Consider the following 18085-nt stretch of genomic DNA (forward strand, 5'->3'; position numbering starts at 1 on the left):
AAACATATATATATAATTATTTTATAATTATGTTCTAAGTAATTATTTTTCAAGGAATAAAAGGCACACCTGTGATTCTCTGAATGTGGGGAAATTATCATTGACATCTTTCACTTTAATGCTACATTCACACTGAGATGATAGTCCTTCTCCATCTCTGTCTGCACCACTCACAACCAGGCGATAGCTGCTAACTTGCTAAATTTGGGGAAAAAAAGAAAAATGATTAATCTCTAGTGTCAGGGATATGAATGACAACTACTTGCTTCCTATGGGAAGGAAGTGAAAATATTTAAACTCATGGTTCATTCTCTAGAAGGACCACATGCACTTTCATTGTCCACCATAGACGAAGCATGTGGGGCACAGGAGGAAGTCTTTATGGGGCTGATACAAGTTTTCTCTTTTGTGAGCTTCTTAGGGCAGGAAAGTGCACTAAGAGCAGAAATGGACAATGAGGATGGTACTCTGTTTATCTGAGGGAAGCTCATTTATGGAGCTTCCTTACTGGTCTGTTTGGAAAATCATTTGTGTAAAAGTAATACAGAGTCTGATGGGGTCTTGTGTGTTGTTGGAGATGTGTCGATAGAACAATGGAGAAGAGAGAGTAAGGGGATTCTTTTTTCTGTTTCCCTTGTGGCCGCTCCATGTGGTTTGTGGGACCTTAGTTTCTTAACCAAGGATTGAATCCGGTTGCTCAGCAGAGAGAGCATGAAGCTCTACCATGGGACCATCAGGTAGTTCCTGGGGATTCTCTAGTGTTCTAGAAACAGGAGTAAAATGGAAAGAAGTCAGGAGGAAAAGCACAGCATCAGAGAAGGCTTTATTCCAGATACGAATTTCTCCCTAGGAAGTTTCCTTTTCCTCCATCACATGAGGGATTAGTCCCAGTTCAGTCTCTGTCCGTGGATACAATGCCTTCTCTTATTCCCTCAGTTTAACTTCCATGGATGTGGGATACTCATTTATTGAGGTACAGTCGATTGTGCAGGTCTCAGACACACAACCCACCCCAGCAAAATCACAGTAGGATTCGAGGAGCGTCCCTCAGTTGGGTCAGTTGAATCCAGAGAACCCCTCTTCCTTCCCTCTTTCCTTCTTAGGTAGAAGGGAGTCACCTCTCTTGGGTTGCTTACAACTGAATCCTGAGTTACTGAATGCTCCCAAGAGCCTTGCTTTACCTCTCGATCAAGTGAATTGGTCAAAGTGTGGACTTCCCCTGTGTGTCTGCTTAGGAGGAACATGGATGTGCCTGCAGGTTCCTGAGAGATGATTTTGAAGGCAATTTTAGAGTTCAGGTGGTTCGGTTCATCTGCGTCTGTGGCATTTAGTATCATCACCAGTGAGTCTAGGAGTACAGAAGTTCATTAAAGGCTATGTAAAGATTGACATTATGTTCCCGTTAAATATCCAGCACCATTTCAAATTGATCTTTGTCTTTTAAGATCTTAAAACTATCTGTATGCCAAAAAACTACATGTCACGTGCAGTATCTCTTAGTCAGGTGACGGAGTCAGTTGACCTGTGCTGCCTTCCATAAAAATCCTCCACTTCTCACTAAGCCTTGGTTGGTTGTGTTGAGGTTGAGACCGTTTCCTCTTCATTTTTTTACCCTTGCTGAATGGCTTTATGTTCTCCCTTTCCCCCCAGTTATCCATGTAAGGAGAGTGTCTCTGTCTCTTATAATCTAAGAAGGCCCAGCTGATGCATCTGGGTTGTCTAAAGCCCCCTCTTCAGCTTTGTGACTAGAATAAGCTTTGACTTGATAACACAGCCATAGCCTAGAAGTACAATGGCAGTGGATAAGTAGCTCAATCACAAATATTAGCAAGGAAGACCCAGACTGTCTTCATGGATTTTTCTACAAAGCTACTGATGAAACTAAGAGAATAAAATGATGTATGATAATCATGCTTGTATCTGAAAGTTAAACAAAAATAATTAAAAGTGGTAGTTACTGCCGAAGACTTACTCGAAGCACTATTTTCTTCAATTTCACCCTGGAATATGCTTTGTGAAAATACTGGAGCATTGTCGTTTATATCTAAAATTTTGACTGTTAGTATAAGTGGTTTTTCTACGTCTTGTCCTAGGGCGTTGAGAGCACGACACGTAATCTAGAAAAGGAGAGGACACATTAATGGATGTTCTACAACACCAGTTTGCTTATTATTAAAACTTGTCGAGATAAGGCCTCTCCTAGCATGTACAGCGGAGAAGGCAATGGCACCCCACTCCAGTACTCTTGCCTGGAAAATCCCATGGACGGAGGAGCCTGGTAGGCTGCAGTCCATGGGGTCACTAAGAGTCAGGCACGACTGAACGACTTCACTTTCACTTTTCACTTTCATGCATTGGAGAAGGAAATGGCAACCCACTCCAGTGTTCTTGCCTGGAGAATCCCAGGGACGGGGGAGCCTGGTGGGCTGCCGTCTCTGGGGTTGCACAGAGTCGGACATGACTGAAGCGACTTAGCAGCAGCAGCAGCAGCAGCAGCATATACAGTTCTTTTGTGCAAAGAGGAAAAATATTTTTCACAAAGAGGAGACAAAGTAGGAAAGTGTCTACTCTGGGTAGACTAGTTGGCCAAGTTACCCCTTCTTGTGGGCTGCTACTGTTAGCCTGAAAGTCTTGGCCAGAAGCATGCTGGAGTTCAGTGTTCATACACCCTCCTGGGTTGTTCCTTCAGGGGCACAACCTTCAGAAGCTCTTTGTTTTATTTGTTTTTTTTTACTTTTACGCTGCACATTGCAGCCTGTGGGATTTTAGTTTCCCAATCAGGGATTGAACCTGCAGCCCCTGCAGTGGAAGCCCAGAGTCCTGACCAGTGGATCACCAGGAACATCCAAGAAAGGCTCTTTGTTATTTGATGGTGGATGGATTCATGCACTGATATCCTTCTAGATTAACCTTCTAAAGTCATTGCCACAAGGGAAAGGGTGATATCGAGGACGCACACTTACCTGGAAGCTTGGGGTTACTTCTCTATCAACTATGGCTGTTATGTTAATTTCCCCAGTGTTTCTGTCAACGACAAAGATTCCAAAAGGGGGCTGATCAATTCCTATTCCCGAGATGTGGTAGGTAATTTTCTGGGTTGCTTCGAAGTCTGAAGTAATCTGCAGTCCAAAATACCCAAAATGTTAAGGTGATCATCACTCAGGCCTCTTCCTTACCCTCCTGTGCTCCACACTCTCAAGTCATCTGTTCATTTTATTCATGCTTTCTGACACTGTGTTGTTTATTTTTTTGCCTTGATAGCTACTAGGAATATGAAATAAATTCAAATTGTTTCCTCTGTTGGCCAGTATGGACCAACGTACCTTAACCTTTCCAGCCTTAGAGTATTTGCCCAGACTGTGGTCACCATGGTGATGTTAAAAGGTTGAGAGAAAGTCAAGGACAAGGCTACTACTGAATGCCTCCTTGCCTAGCAGATAACACACACACACAAAAGACATTTAGTTTTAAATAGGAGAAGCTGGAGAAAAAAATGGAAAGTGATAATATACTAAGTGTTAAAAATATTAGAATGAATTGCTTTTATTATTATTAATCTTTCAATGTTTAATAGGGAAAATTTCAAATATATTATAAAGTTAGAATGTATAATGAACTTGATATATCTCATCACCCAGCTTCAACAGTTCTGAATACATGGCCAATCCAATGTTGATTGTCAACCATCTTTAATTGTCTTATTGCTGTATATTGGTTTGCTATGATTTCAAATCTACTTTTTTGTTTTTATCTAGGAATAGAGTTGCTTTAAGAGTGTGGTTGTTTGCATTGAGGAAGCTGTCAGGATGTTGTTGTGGATATCTGTGACTGTCAATATACATTCAGCTCGGCTCTTGCTGAGCAACACTGGGGCTTATTGATACAAGTGCGTGGAGAAGTCACTATGGCTGGGAGACATTTAAGCTTTAAATAAGAACAGTTTGTGAGGACTTCTTGAGAGTGTTCAGTCTGGGCAAGGCAACTCTTAGCTGATCTAAGTGCCTCTCTGAAGAGCTTGGGGCATTAGCTCCTGCCTGGGCAAGGCATCTTTTGCCTGGCAGTGGTGAAAACTGTAATCTTGCTTGCCACTACCTCTGTTCCCTAGCAGCGTGCTCTAGTGATAAGGGACTTTTGCTTTTGCACTGGCAGCCAGACATCAGCTGTGATTGACTAAACTGACTCTCATGAGAACCAACTGGTAGAAAGGTCCACCTCAACTTAATCTGGACTCTATGCCTTTAACCTCTCTTGCCTGGAACAATAGTGTGATTAATCTGCACTTGATTAGGAGTATGGTATTTTTGGGTTTATTGAGAGACATTATCCTGAATGTTTTCAGCTTGTGAAATTGTCATAACTCCTGCAGTGAACCCGTGTTAAATACATTATTGGTAAAGACAGTCACATTCTCTGAGGATAATTTGCTGCCCCAAACAAAGCACTTGGCCATATACATTTTTCTATTCATTTGCTAGAATCTGAATCCCAAAAGGCATATCCATTGAAATATATTGAAATGGCTCTTAATTATTTTTAATTACTCTGGAAGCTGTAACTCCTTCATCTTTCTCTTTTAAATTGATATTATTAATACCATTATTGTTGTATTTTTTGTGTTATTGAAAATACAAGATTATTTGTTCTATGGACTCCTCAATCTGTATCTTACTAATTGGAATTTCCGCATTATTCTAATTTACACCTAGTACATTTATTCTCAAAACTCACATTGCTTCTGCTCGTAAGACTTACTTTGGCAATTGGATTTCTGTTCGAGTTGTCTTCTCCTTCTCTGCAGGGTCTTGCGAATTTCACCCACTCACGTTTGTATCTCCTTTTGCCTTGTATTGCGGTCTCATATTCTTCGTATTGTCCTTTTGTCTTATTCAAAAAGGGATTATATTTTATTATGCACATTGTTGGAAATTTTTGCTTTGAGTATTAATTACAGACACCTAGGTTGGGGAGTCTCCTATGTTTCAAGATATTTAAAATGGTTAAATACCCAATTTTCTCTCCCTTACACTATCATGCAAAGAAGAAACAGTAAATAACTAACACAGCTACAGAGCTATATGATTTTTAATATTAGCATTTAACCGTATTTTATATTTCCTATATATATTGCACAACATCTAACTGTTCTGGGCACAAATACTGGTTTATCAGTTGATATTTTTAAGATGAGACAAAAGAATGCATGAGGTAAATTACAATAATGACATCGATTCATGCTAGTATTAAAGTATTACTAGGTTAGTTGTTAGAATTGTATTTTCACAATTAAATTATTTAGTAATTTTTAATATTAAATAAATATTTATTTTTCCAGTACCATTTTTAAACTAAACTATTTTAATTGCAAAAATCTTTTTCATACTTTACCTGTATTCTCAATTCTCCATGAACCAAAAGAACCACCTGTAGACATTTAAATAAAGTCAAATTAAACATGAATTCTTCAAATAAGTAATTACATAAGATAATAATTCTGATTTTTACATTCTGCTGTTCATATTGTAGTTGTTTCTGTTTCAAGAGGGAGGGAACACAGGTATACCTATGGCTGACTCCTATTGATATATAGCAGAAACCAGCACAACATTGTAAAGCAATTATCCTCCAATTAAAAATAATAAAAATAGGAAAGAGGTAGATTTGGAGAAGCAGTATTCAAAGAGCAAAAAAGAAAATAGTCTTCATGTAAATAGTTCCTTCAGTTGTGTAATCTGATTGTAGAATTTTAATGATGTTCAGGGGAATCTATTGGACTTTTCAAAATTCTAACAGTTGTTGCAACAACCAGACATTTCTTACCTGGCTGCTCTATAAACACTTCCCAGGAGCTATGGAAGCTATTGCTTTGGGAAACAATGGTGAGCATCATTCTAATAAGCTTCAGAAAGTACCACAGGAGATTATTAAAAGCTGTGACCTACTCTACCGACTTGGCAACACTGTTTTCGTTAGTTGCAATTCCAGACCAAGGCATTTTCTTAGTCATATAAGAGTTGAGAGAATGGAAAGGAACTAGTCTAATTTAGGAAGAAGGCAATGGCAACCCACTCCAGTACTGTTGCCTGGAAAATCCCATGGATGGAGGAGCCTGGTAGGCTGCAGTCCATGGGATCGCTAAGAGTCAGACATGACTGAGCGACTTCACTTTCACTTTCCACTTTCATGCATTGGAGAAGGAAATAGCAGCCCACTCCAGTGTTCTTGCCTGGAGAATCCCAGGGATGGGGGAGCCTGGCGGGCTGCCGCCTATGGGGTCGCGCAGAGTTGGACACGACTGAAGTGACTTAGCAGCAGCAGCAGCAGTCTAATTTAGAGAATGAAATGTAAAAGATGGGGATGTGCTATTCCAATCACAAGTACTGTTTGCTATGGAATGGGGATTTGTGCATCTTTGCTCTACTAGTTCAATTTAAATTTGAGCTTAATTTTCCTACTGATCTAAAAGAAATAAAGATAAGATGAAGCCAGGCCAGGCTAGGTCTTCACCTTCTCAGGAGTATACAGGACCTTCATCTGTGTCATTTTCAGTGTTGTTTTCTACCTGGAATGCATTCTTCTTATCTTCACACACTTGAATACTGTATTACTCATCCTTGAAGATCATTTTAAGTTCCAACAGTCTCCATGAAACTGTCCTTACTGATGTCTCCTTTTCTAAGTTTGCACAACATATATTCTGTGCAATTTAGCCCATAATGGTTTACCATGATTTATTATTTCTTATGGTTTTATGTGCATTATATGGTGTCGAGCCAAGAGAATTGCAAACTTTCCAAATCGGTGCTTCTATACTATTATTATTGTTTTTTGCTATCCCTTACTGATCCCTTAGCAGATGTTTAAAAACTGTTTTCTGACTCACTGATTAACTAATTTGAAGACAATCTGGAAGGAAAAAGATTATGAAAAATAAATCAGAACAAAAGAATTATGTTTTATGTGTCAGATGCTATTCATAGAGCTTTATGTTTACTATCTCATTTAACACAGCAGCCATCTGAAGGATACTGTAATCCGTCTTTCAGGGATGAAGAAAAAGAGAATACTCATGAAAAAATGAGTACTTTGCCCCAACTAACAGCCCTCAGATTTGAATCTCTGCAGCCTGACTCTAAAGTGTGCACATCACCACTACACTAGATTCTTAAGTCAGTGTAGATAAATAGAAAATAAAAATGAATCATAGAAAAAAAGTTATGTGATAGTCAATTTAGATTTCTTCCTGGCAAAGGCTGCAGTTAATCCTGAAACAATGTAGATTTATTACGTCGCTTATTTTGGAAGGCTATAATAAAGAGGCAAGTCCCAGTCTGAACCAAAGGAAAAATGATATCAGACGTAGGATGTGAGGACGCTTCCATTCTAAAAATTTCAGTAAAATCTTTATTTCAAAGGATGTTTGTTAAAACTGTCATGGAAAAAGACCATGACTTGTGGTTATAACAGATCTCAAAATTATTTTACAGCATTGCTGTTCTTTTTTAAACAGTACCATGAGTTACTTGGGGGCTTCCCAGGTCACACTAGTGAAAAAGAATCCGCCTGCCAATGCAGCAGACATAAGAGATGCAGGTTCGAACCCTGGGTTGGGAAGATCCTCTGAAGAAGGAAATGGCAACCCACTTCAGTATCCTTGCCTGGAAAGTTCCCTGGACAGAGAGGAGCCCAGTGGGCTGCAGTCCATGGAGTCGCAGAGAGTCAGACACGACTGAGTACATATGCACACGTGCATTATGTGGGAGAAAAGATCAGGGCAGTGAAGTCACTGCACACCTTTCTCAGTTCCCAAGAACAACTCAGCCCCACGTGAGGGGAGGGAGGGACCAGGCATGATCCCTTTTACAGGAAAACTGGAGTCATCCTGAAAATATGAATCATGTTTGTACTAGCCCTGTGGAGAATGATTCTTCTAATAGACATTAAGACAAGATTTCTGTTTTTCTGGGAAGTGAAGGAAGGACAAACCCTAAACTGTGGAAATCGAGCATTGTGGACAGGTGTTTCTTACTTGTTAAGTCATTTCTTTGACTCCGAGCCCTTAAAGAAGCTACTCAGCCAAACCTTTACTCTTTCCCATCCTCTCTTTCAAAGTCAGCTCACCAGGAATGTTTTCCAATTTTTGGGAATATTGTGAAAATATAATCTTTGTTGTGTTTTTAGGAATATGGGGACAGTTACTAAGAACACTTTTGAATAATGCAGTGCTTTTTAAATATGTATTTAGACATTTAGTCATAGCTTTACATTATTCCCAAGTATTAAAAAAAAAAAACTTTACTATTTGAGTTAATTAGTACTTACATGTAGCTACTTAGTTGTTTTAGTTACATTGTTCATATAATTATTTTGAATATCTACTAAATATTTCAATAGCTTCTTGATAATGTAAATCAATTAAGTTGTCTTTTTTGTAGCCTAGAGTCTAGAAGATAGCAGCGTGGAGAAAACACTCTGTATCTTGTGAATTTATTTTTCTTTCTTCCCTGTGTTCTCTGGTTATGGTTTTATAATTTTGACTGTATGATTTATAAAGCAGTGATATGGTCTAAATGCCTTGGTATACATAAGAATTAGAAATGTTTTATTAAAAGCAAATAAGATTTTTAAGTTAATAAAAAGCATGCGACATAAAGTGGTTTGATATTCATGTGTCCTATTTGCTAACTAAAATGTATGTAGTTATATCATTAAGATTCCTATTGAGTATGGTAGGTTTGTAATAAATTTATTTTGAGGATATGGGTGACTGGATTTTTAAAAATCTTATATAATAACAGTTGCTTTTTACTGGTTTGGCTAAGGTTTTGTTTAGAGTACTCTGAAACTTCAGAGTGGGGAAGGAAGGTCAGACTGTTTGAGTATGCATTGGATTCAGGAAGCCAGTCCTAGCCAGCATAAGGCATGGCCATTTTTCTCTGCATGCAATAAGATCACACCCACTCCTCTCTGGGAAATTTGCAAAATGAGCTGGGTAATTGAAAGGAATCATTACAAATTTTAAACTTGATTTTTAAAATTAATAATTATTTTTGAAAAATTCATGAAATATATGTATGTATATATGTTGGTGATACTATTTTTATAATTGGTTAGATGCAAGATTATGTGTCAGATTAGAGAGGTCAATAGATATGTATCAAATTTTTGAAATTAAAATTTAAAAAAATCCAGAAGTATTTTAATAAGCTTCATGTTTATCAAGGAAAATTCCTTAATTGAATGAAAATATTTATGTTTAATTACTTAAGAAGTATTTAATTTAGGAGAGTTCAATACTTTAATAACTGATGTTTAGAGTAAATTCAATTTAGAAAATTAAGCCCTTTTTCAGGAGCTCATTTTAAGTACTCTGTAAGACACAGTTTCTTCCCAGGTGGCTCAGTGCTAAAGAATCCACCAGCCAATGCAGGAGACGTAAGAGATGCGGGTTTGATCCCTGGGGTGGGAAGATCCTCTGGAGAAGGAAATGTCAACCCACTGCAATATTCTTGCCTGAGAAATCCCATGGACAGAGGAGCCTTGCGGGCCATAGTCCATGGGGTCACAAAGAGTCAGACACAACTTAGTCATTAGACAACAAGAACAAAGATGCAGTTAAGTGTAGAAATACAAAACTGGACATTGGATCCTGAATCCCTCAATTAAAATCCTAGTCTCATCATGTACTAGCTGAAAAACTTGGGAACATTATTTAATTTTTCATCTATAAAATAGGTATAATAATTCTACTAACTTTATAGGTTTGTTGTGAGGATTAAATGAATTAACAGGTCTGAAACACATAGATGAACCCTAGCCTACAGTAACTGCTTAATAAGTGTTAATTACCTCTGGACGTAAAAAAGATGTAAAGAGCCACTGTGATATGATCTTTTATTATTATTACTCATGTCAAGGCACATAGAACTCTTTCTTGAGCCTCAGAAAGAGATAAGAACCAGTGTTCCACTGTCCAATGGTATGATTTGCCGCCTGTGCAACTCCAGGGGACATTGTTCACATTGTAGTGTATGTGAACATACCTCCTGGCATTGTGCAGTGTACAGCCTAGTCAACTGTGCAGCGGTCATACAAGGAACATGTGCACATTACACGGATTCAATTATTCAGAGTATAATTATGGATAGTAACCAGTAGCCTGTGTAATTCTTGTAATGAACTTCACAAAGCAAACCCTCTCCTTAGGCTATCAGATTGACTCTTAACTGGAAAGGAAGAGCCAAAGGCTAAGAGGTTTATGAGAAGCATCACGGACACCAAGTCTTCTAGTTCTAAATGAAAACCGGTTTTGAGTATTAAGCAACTGGGAATGGTAATTGATGGAAGTAAATAATCTCATCTTTCCCAAGGTTTGCACGTCAGTCAGGGCTGGCGTGAATCGCTTGGCAAGGTTATTCTGATTTTAGAATTTTAACTGTTGGAGAGGTTCAGGAGGAAATTAATTTTCATATATTCACCAGCATTGGAAATTGGATTGCTTCATCAATGAAGAGAAGGAAGGATATGTCGAAGAGTTTCCTTCTGTTAAAAATCTGGGCCACTTAGCATACAATTCTTTTCCTAACAATTTGCTTTCTGGATGTTCTCTAGAGAAAGTGGTTGAAGGGTGTTCTGCTGTATTTGGGGCTTCCCTCATAGCTCAGTCAGTAAAGAATCTGCCTGCAATATCGGAAACCCTGGTTCGATCCCTGGGTCGGGAAGATCCTCTGGAGAAAGAAATGGCAACCCACTCCAGTCTTCTCGCCTGGAGAATTCCATGTACAGAGGAGCCTGGCAGGGTATAGTCCATGGGATCCTAATAGTTGGACATGACTTAGTGACTAAATCACCACCACTGCTATATTTAGAACACATTCTAACTCAGAGCTTGGTATTTAAACTACTATATTTTTTTCTCAGCATGAACACTATTAACTTGTTTAAAACATTGTGCTTTAAACATCTTTGGATTTCAAACGCTTGTATGAGTTTTGTAATGAGTAAATCTTTACATAATAATATTGTAACATGAAATTAAATGGCTTATTGTTCAGATGCTATAGGAGTGTTATTCGACAGACCGTGTTTCAGATTTAATGGACTTCTGTAATACTGACCAGTAGTCTCCTTTGAAGAAAACATTGTTTTGAAAAGTTTAAATCTTTGAAGACAAGTATTTTTCAATCACAAAACCTTTCCCCAAAATGTTTACTTGGTATTGTGCAAAACGGATCAAGCAAACATGGGAGACAGAGAAGTGTTACATTTTACAACATGTTAGTGTTCCTCACACAGTCCCCTCTCAATGAATCTAGAGGACTAAAGCAGTTACAATTTGGGGTAATGCTCCAAGTTTAAAATTGTGTTATTTCCCTATACCCACTATCATTTAAAATTCAGGTTTAATTTTTTTCTGCCAATTTTCAAAAAATTAATCTCATAACTGTTTTTGATATGCCCTTTCACTCAAGAAAAATTTAGGTTCTGGACATTAAAACTAATGTCAGTAGTTGTTTAAAATAGGAAGGCAGACTATTAAGGCGTTATCAAGTTTCATCTTCATTACTAAAATATTACAAATAATAGGAAGTAGAGTCCTACAAAGCACTTTATATTTTCCGGAACACTTTTTTGCATTCATTGCTGTTTCATTTTTACTATGGTCATTCTCATTAGTCAGGGGGATATGATTATTCTTATTTGACAGCTGAGGAAGCAAAAGCTGGAGTGAGTCAGTGGTACAGGCATAGGCTGAAGTCTGTGATTTAGTTTTTATGTATCACCTCTCTAGGCAACCTTTGTATGGTCATAGGTTGGTGGAATTAACTCAAAACCTCCGAACAGGTCTTCCAACTTTCACACCCCACCCTTCAATAACAAAAGATGTACATTCCCACTCCACAATGCTTTTAAGGACATTGTTCTTTTCCCATCACCACACCATTTCGAAACTCTGGGTGGCTCCCCACTTCTAAAAGGATTTCACTACCCTTCACAGAATGCACTTTTCTGTCTGACCTTCATCTGCTATTCTAACTCACATCCGGATTCTCCAATGCAGCCAAACTAGCCCTTGCCCCTAGGCAAGCGCTGCAGTTGCACCTGCCTTTGCTCATGCTGGGCTGATGACAAAATATATGTCCCTGTGGCCCATCTATATTTATCAGAGAGCAGCCCGAATCTCTTCTGGTCCATGAAACCTGGTTTGCCTACTTTAAAAAGAATTTTTTTTGATGTGTACTGTTTTCTAAGTCTTTATTGAATTTGTTACAATACTGTTTCTGTACTTTTTATGTTTTGGTTTTTTGGCCCCAAGGCATGCAGGATCTTAGCTTCCCAACTAGGGATTGAACCCACACCCTTTGGAAGGCAAAGTCTTAACCACTGGACCACCAGGGAAGTCCCTGCCTGCCTCACTTCTGACTGACACTGCCTTCCACTAATGGGATTAAGAGTAGACCAGCACTGTCCAGTTGAAATAAAGTAACGAATGTGAATCACTTATCGAATTTTAAATTTTTTAACATTCATATTAAAAAAGGTTAAAAAGGTGAAATTAATTTTTTCAACATATTTTTAACAAATGTACCCAAAATACTGTCATTTCAATTTTTGTCGACATAAAAATTATTGATGACATATTTTATGTTCTTTTCTGGGCTTCCCCTGTGGCTCAGTGGTAAAGAATCTGCCTGCAGTTCAGGAGACACAGGTTCAATCCCTGGGTCGAGAAGATCCCCTGGAGGAAGGCATGGCAACCCACTCCAGTATTCTTGCCTGGAGAATCCCATGAACTGAGGAGCCTGGCAGGCTGCAGTCCATAGGGTTGCAAAGAATTGGATGCAACTGAGCACATATGCATGCATGTTCTCTTTTTTTTTTCATACAGAGTCTTCAAAATATAATGTATACTTTATGCTTAACAGCACATCTCAATACAGATCAACCACGTTTCATGTGGTTAATAGCCACATGTGGCTAGTGGCTACTGTATTGGACAGAGCAGTTCTAGACCACTTAAATAATTATATATGACATTATATTGTGTAAATAACTTGTCTGTTTTCGTATGTGAGCCTGCAAAATTTTCCTGAGGGAGCGTCCCCCATGACTAGGATTATAGAGGCACTGTGGTAAGGGTTATAGTTTAGAGAGGCCTCATTCAATCATTCATTTACCCATTCTTTGAACAATTGTGTGTCCACTGTAAGGTAGATTTTATGGTAGGCATTGGGGATGCAAAGAGGAATAAAACAGCCCTCTGTGTAAGGATCTTACAGCCACTCCAGAACCAGAAGGGTAACTGAGAGGGGTACACATCAGAGAAGGGAAAGAAACTCCCCTAAGCATGTGGCAGTCCAATTCTGCAACAACACTTCCAGCACACCCTGCCGCATATCCCCTAACTTCCCAGGCTGGTCATTGATCGGGACAGATGGCTGATCAGGCTACCTGCAGTTCATTTAGTTCAGAAATGACCATCTGGAAAGGCGGGGAAGTCATACAACTGCCAGATTTCTCTTTACAACATTCTTGGGTCAATTAGATTCATTAGATTGCCAAAACAGTTAGTTACACTGTCATAATAGAAATAGACTCGAACAGAAGGGTGTGATACCAATTTTCTGCTTGACCATTGCCATGACAGAGAAGGCTAAGAAATGCTGGCTAACAGGCAGTCTATTCTAATTTTAAGCATATTTAATTTTTAGAAAGTTCTTTCTTGAGATCTATCTCCCTGTAACTTCTTGAAGTCCAATTATCTCAATTTTTTAGATGAGGACATGAGGGAAACTGATGCTTAGGCAAACCCAACTTATTGTTGATAAAGTGAGGAATTAGTATTAGGGATTTAAAAAATATTCATTATGGTGTATTTCACTATTTTGATATCTATGTGGAACTGATAATATTGTGACCAATTTTTTCCTTCACTAAAACAACACAGTTAAGGAGCACACTAGTCTGTAACATCTAGTCTAGTTCTTTGCTCTCCAGATTCCACTACTCTTTTATCTAATACTATATAAAACTTTCCCAGTCAGCAAAAGTTTTACTTTTCTGGAAAACTGGCTTATAAAATATTTTTTTCTCCCTAAAGATTAGATATCTTTTGCACATAATGGCTAAACATAAACATTCTTTTCTTAATAACCCTCCCAACTTCTCCAGAATCAAACATTGCTTTGATTTTAATTCAATGGTCTTAGACTACTTAAAAACATGTCAGGTATCAAGACCAGGCATGTACAATTCTTAGCCATGTGCTTAAGAGGTATATATAACCTTGGGAAATAGACCTCATTCTCTTTTATGTGTTTTGCTTTGTGTAATAGAAAATAAAAGCCTGAACAAAAAGATGAATAAAAGCATGACTTTAAAGAAAGTGAAGATACTTTGGAAAATAGACCTGCAATCAGGATTAATTAGTTCTCCAACTAAATATGCTAAATGGCAACTTTCAAATTCGTTTCTATCTGGCTTGGTTTTCCATGTGAAAATACAGCACTGAAAAAAAACAACAGCAACAAAAGGGGGAAATTGGTAATCTTTGCAGTTTCATTTTAAAATGTTTGTTTCCACTGAACTCTTTTTAGAATTTATAATAGGGATTCAGCAATCAAATTAACATTCTCTAACAAGGAGGGAAACAGGAAAGTTTGCAATTATTAGGGGGGCGGGGGGCGGAAAAAAAGGACTTACCATTAAAATGGCCAGAGCCCCTGTGGTTCTGAAAGGGAGCCAAGCCATGGTTTCTGATTTCCCTGGTGAACGAAGGGAGCTGCCGCTTTGGTCCTTCCAGCCGTCGGCATACGACGTCTCAAGAAAGCCCTTTCTCAGCGTCTCTCCGGTCTTCAGGAGTCTGCAGATGGCCTGTTATGCAGATCCTCCCCACCCTAAACCAAGGATTGGTCTCACCAGAAACGCTTGCATCACTTTTGCTCCCAGGTAAAAACTTAGACACACCTCAATTCCTGAAGCAATGAAATCCTTTGTTGGAAGCTGAAAGAGAAGTTCACAGGCTAAAAACCAGTTCTAATAGGAAGGTACCAGATGAATAATAAACTAATCACAGTGTCGAAGGGCAAAATCTAGCCTTGACTACACTGTAAAAGGATCTAGTTGGCTGGTTCTCATGGTGCCAATTAAAACTGAAAAGTAAAACAAAACATCCAAAATTCCCCCAAATCTAACTTGTGGAAGAGCACTTATTTTTAGCTTGAGTGTGTGTGAGTAGATTTAAAGTTGAGCAAAATATATTTTCGGGGCTTCCCAGGTGGCACAGTGGTAAAGAATCTGTCTGCCAGTGCGGGAGACATTGGTTCGATCCCTGAGTTGGGAAGATCCCCGGGAGAAGGAAATGGCAACCCACTCCAGTATTCTTGCCTGAAAAATCCCATGAACAAAGGAGCTTGGTGGGCTACAGTCCATGAGGATCTCAAAGTGTTAGACATGACTGGGCGATTGAGCACACACACGCAAAATTTTAGGTTTTAAGCAATATATATATTTTTTGAAAGAAACTGCAGATCTGAAGAAGAAAATCATCACATCAAGCAGTTGCTAATAATGGGATTTGAGTGAAAACAATTAGAAATAAAATTAGACTAAATACAAATGGTGCCTTGGATATTTGAAATCTATAAACCATGTGTTGCAAAATCAGGTATCTGATAATACTCAGTTGACATCTTTCTGTTGTATTTCTTTTCATTTATAAATTAAAAAAAAAGTAGTTTGCAGGGACTTCCCTGGTGGCTCGGTGGTTAGGAATCCACCTCCCAGTGCAGGGGACGTGGGTTTGATCCTAGGTTGGAGAACTAAGATCCCACATGCTGTGGTGCAACTAAGCCTGTGTGCCACAACTACTGAAGCCTTTGTGCTTTCAGCATTCCAGGTTTTTTTTAAAGGTTTGGTAGAGGAACAATATTATCTTTATAAGTATTTGTGCATCAGGTTTTGGAAGCTTTTTAGTTTCAGAAAAACCATTTAATGAGAGTATTTCAGACAGAAAGGATTTCATAGTCAAGGAGTTGGGAAAAAACACCTTATAGGCAAAATGTTGTGCATTTGGGGGTTTTGTGTGTGTATTTTAAAACATTTTGGTAAAGTATACATAATAAAATTTACTATTTTAACTATTTTCAAGTTACAGCTGAGTGACATTAAATGTATTCACATTGTTGTACAGCCATCACTACCGCCCATTTCCAGAAAAAAATCTTGATTTTGTGATAAAGTTTTTGTAAATAAAGTTTTATTGGAACACAGCCACTCCCATTTGTTTATGTGGTGTAAATGGCTGACTTTGTGGTGAAAGGGCCAAGTTGAGGGGAGTTGAGAATGGACAGAGACTGTATGGCTGCAAAGCCAAAACTATTCAATACTAACTTATAGGAAATGGGCTTCTCTGGTGGCTCAGATAGTAAAGGATCTGCCTACAAAGCAGGAAACTCAGGTTTGATCCTGGGTTGGGAAGATCCCCTGGAGAAAATAATGGCAATCCACTCCAGTATTCTTGCCTGGAAAATCCCATGGACAGAGAATCCTAGTGGGCTATGGTCATGGGGTCACAAAGAGTCGGACACAACTTAGTGATTGAAGTTCTACCACCACCACCAATTTATAAGAAATGTTGGCTTTATTTATTTACTTTCAGAAAACACTTTATGACTGATGACTAACATTGTATACCTTAAATAGCATTTGTGGCAAATCTGTTGGGTATTGATGCTAATGGAGGAATAATTAGTGAATTGTTAAAAACTTGGAAATTTTCCAAAGCTCAGGTTTAATATCCTTTGTAGAATTCCTTCTAAGTTTCATAATGTGTATTTTATTCACTTTTTGATTAGAATCATAAAGTGAACAAATACTGAATCCTCTTTAACATGGAAAGACTGAAGCACACGGCCAAGTCTTTCTTGAATTAGGAAGTGGTTTCTCCATGACAGGACTAGCTAACAAATTTAGGAGCATAGAAGCTGAGATGAGCTTTATTGAACTTATTACTGATTTGTGTAATGCATAATTCAGCAATTGAAATGTTGGTTACTTGTGAATTTAGCATCTGAATTTGTTTAACATTGGTGAGAGTTTTGGGTTTAGATGTTTGTGTACTGGGGCCATTTTATTATAAGATAATGAAAAGAAATACATATAAACTAGAAACTAGAATGGATTACCATAATATACTAGAACTTATTTTTGAATAAAGTGATTATGAATGTATTTAACTTTTTTCATTATGATTGTATACATTAAAAAAAATTTTTTTAAAAAGAGCGTATTAGCTTTACAATTAGAAAAGAAAGTTCTTTAAAAATAATATGAGTACAGAAAGTCTTTATGTATAACATTCTAAACTTTGGGGCAGGGAAAAAGAGAAGAAATGAACTTCAGTTGCTTCCTTTTCTATAATATCTTGCAGTTTCTTCAAAGCAGAGTTAGTGGAGGATGAAGGAGCCTGTTATACTACAGTTCATGGGGTTGCAGAGTCAGACATTACTTAGAGAACAATTATTGTGCTAAAGACAAAAGAGATTTTAAAAATGATAGCAGTGAATTATGATATTCCTAGGAATACCCATAAATTGCATTGTGGACTAAATTCTAGATATGGCTCATTTTTTTTTCCTCCTGATTTGCCTTTCCTAAAATTCTAGTTCTTTGACAATTTTTATTAATTAGGCTTAAAAATATTAATTATCACTTTGCTTTTTCCTGACCTAAACACAGGTTAAGGATTTAACTGGTACTTCATTTTTGTATTTTGAAATGCCAGTAAGTAAATTCTTGGTTGGGTGGTGAAATAGAGTATGGGCACCCTTGTAGGAGAGTTATATACCATCCGTAGCCTGATGCAGGCTAAGTTAAGGAGGGTTGTAGAAAGGAAGGACATATCCCATTGTCCACTGGTAGGCAGACAGGACTCCCCTAATCTAGGTGCTCTAGACAATACTTCAAGCTAGCACTTCTTTTTCTTTGCAGGATTGGTGAGCTCAGTAAGGTAATAAAACATCCTTGTATTGGGGCCACGTTTACCAGGCGAGAGGAAGGTAGACTGAGGTTACCCCTGATGGGTGGT

The 18085-nt window shown here is 38.0% G+C and overlaps 1 protein-coding gene across 1 annotated transcript in view; it reads right to left on the reverse strand.

The window, feature by feature from the left end:
- Positions 1 to 14850, reverse strand: part of DSG3 (desmoglein 3) — a 32660-nt gene extending 17810 nt beyond the window's left edge. Inside the window, exons 1-7 of the mRNA XM_005901042.3 lie at positions 14701 to 14850; positions 5386 to 5421; positions 4753 to 4881; positions 2964 to 3119; positions 1973 to 2117; positions 1182 to 1348; positions 70 to 198 (exon numbers count right to left, since the gene is read on the reverse strand). Coding sequence (XP_005901104.3) covers positions 70 to 198; positions 1182 to 1348; positions 1973 to 2117; positions 2964 to 3119; positions 4753 to 4881; positions 5386 to 5421; positions 14701 to 14748 — 810 coding nt within the window. The 5' untranslated portion in view covers positions 14749 to 14850. The remainder of the gene's footprint in view (positions 1 to 69; positions 199 to 1181; positions 1349 to 1972; positions 2118 to 2963; positions 3120 to 4752; positions 4882 to 5385; positions 5422 to 14700) is intronic.
- Between the last annotated feature and the right edge of the window lie 3235 nt (positions 14851 to 18085).

This window comes from Bos mutus, chromosome 24, assembly GCF_027580195.1.
Source record: "Bos mutus isolate GX-2022 chromosome 24, NWIPB_WYAK_1.1, whole genome shotgun sequence".
In the NCBI taxonomy this organism is placed as follows: Eukaryota; Metazoa; Chordata; class Mammalia; order Artiodactyla; family Bovidae; genus Bos; species Bos mutus.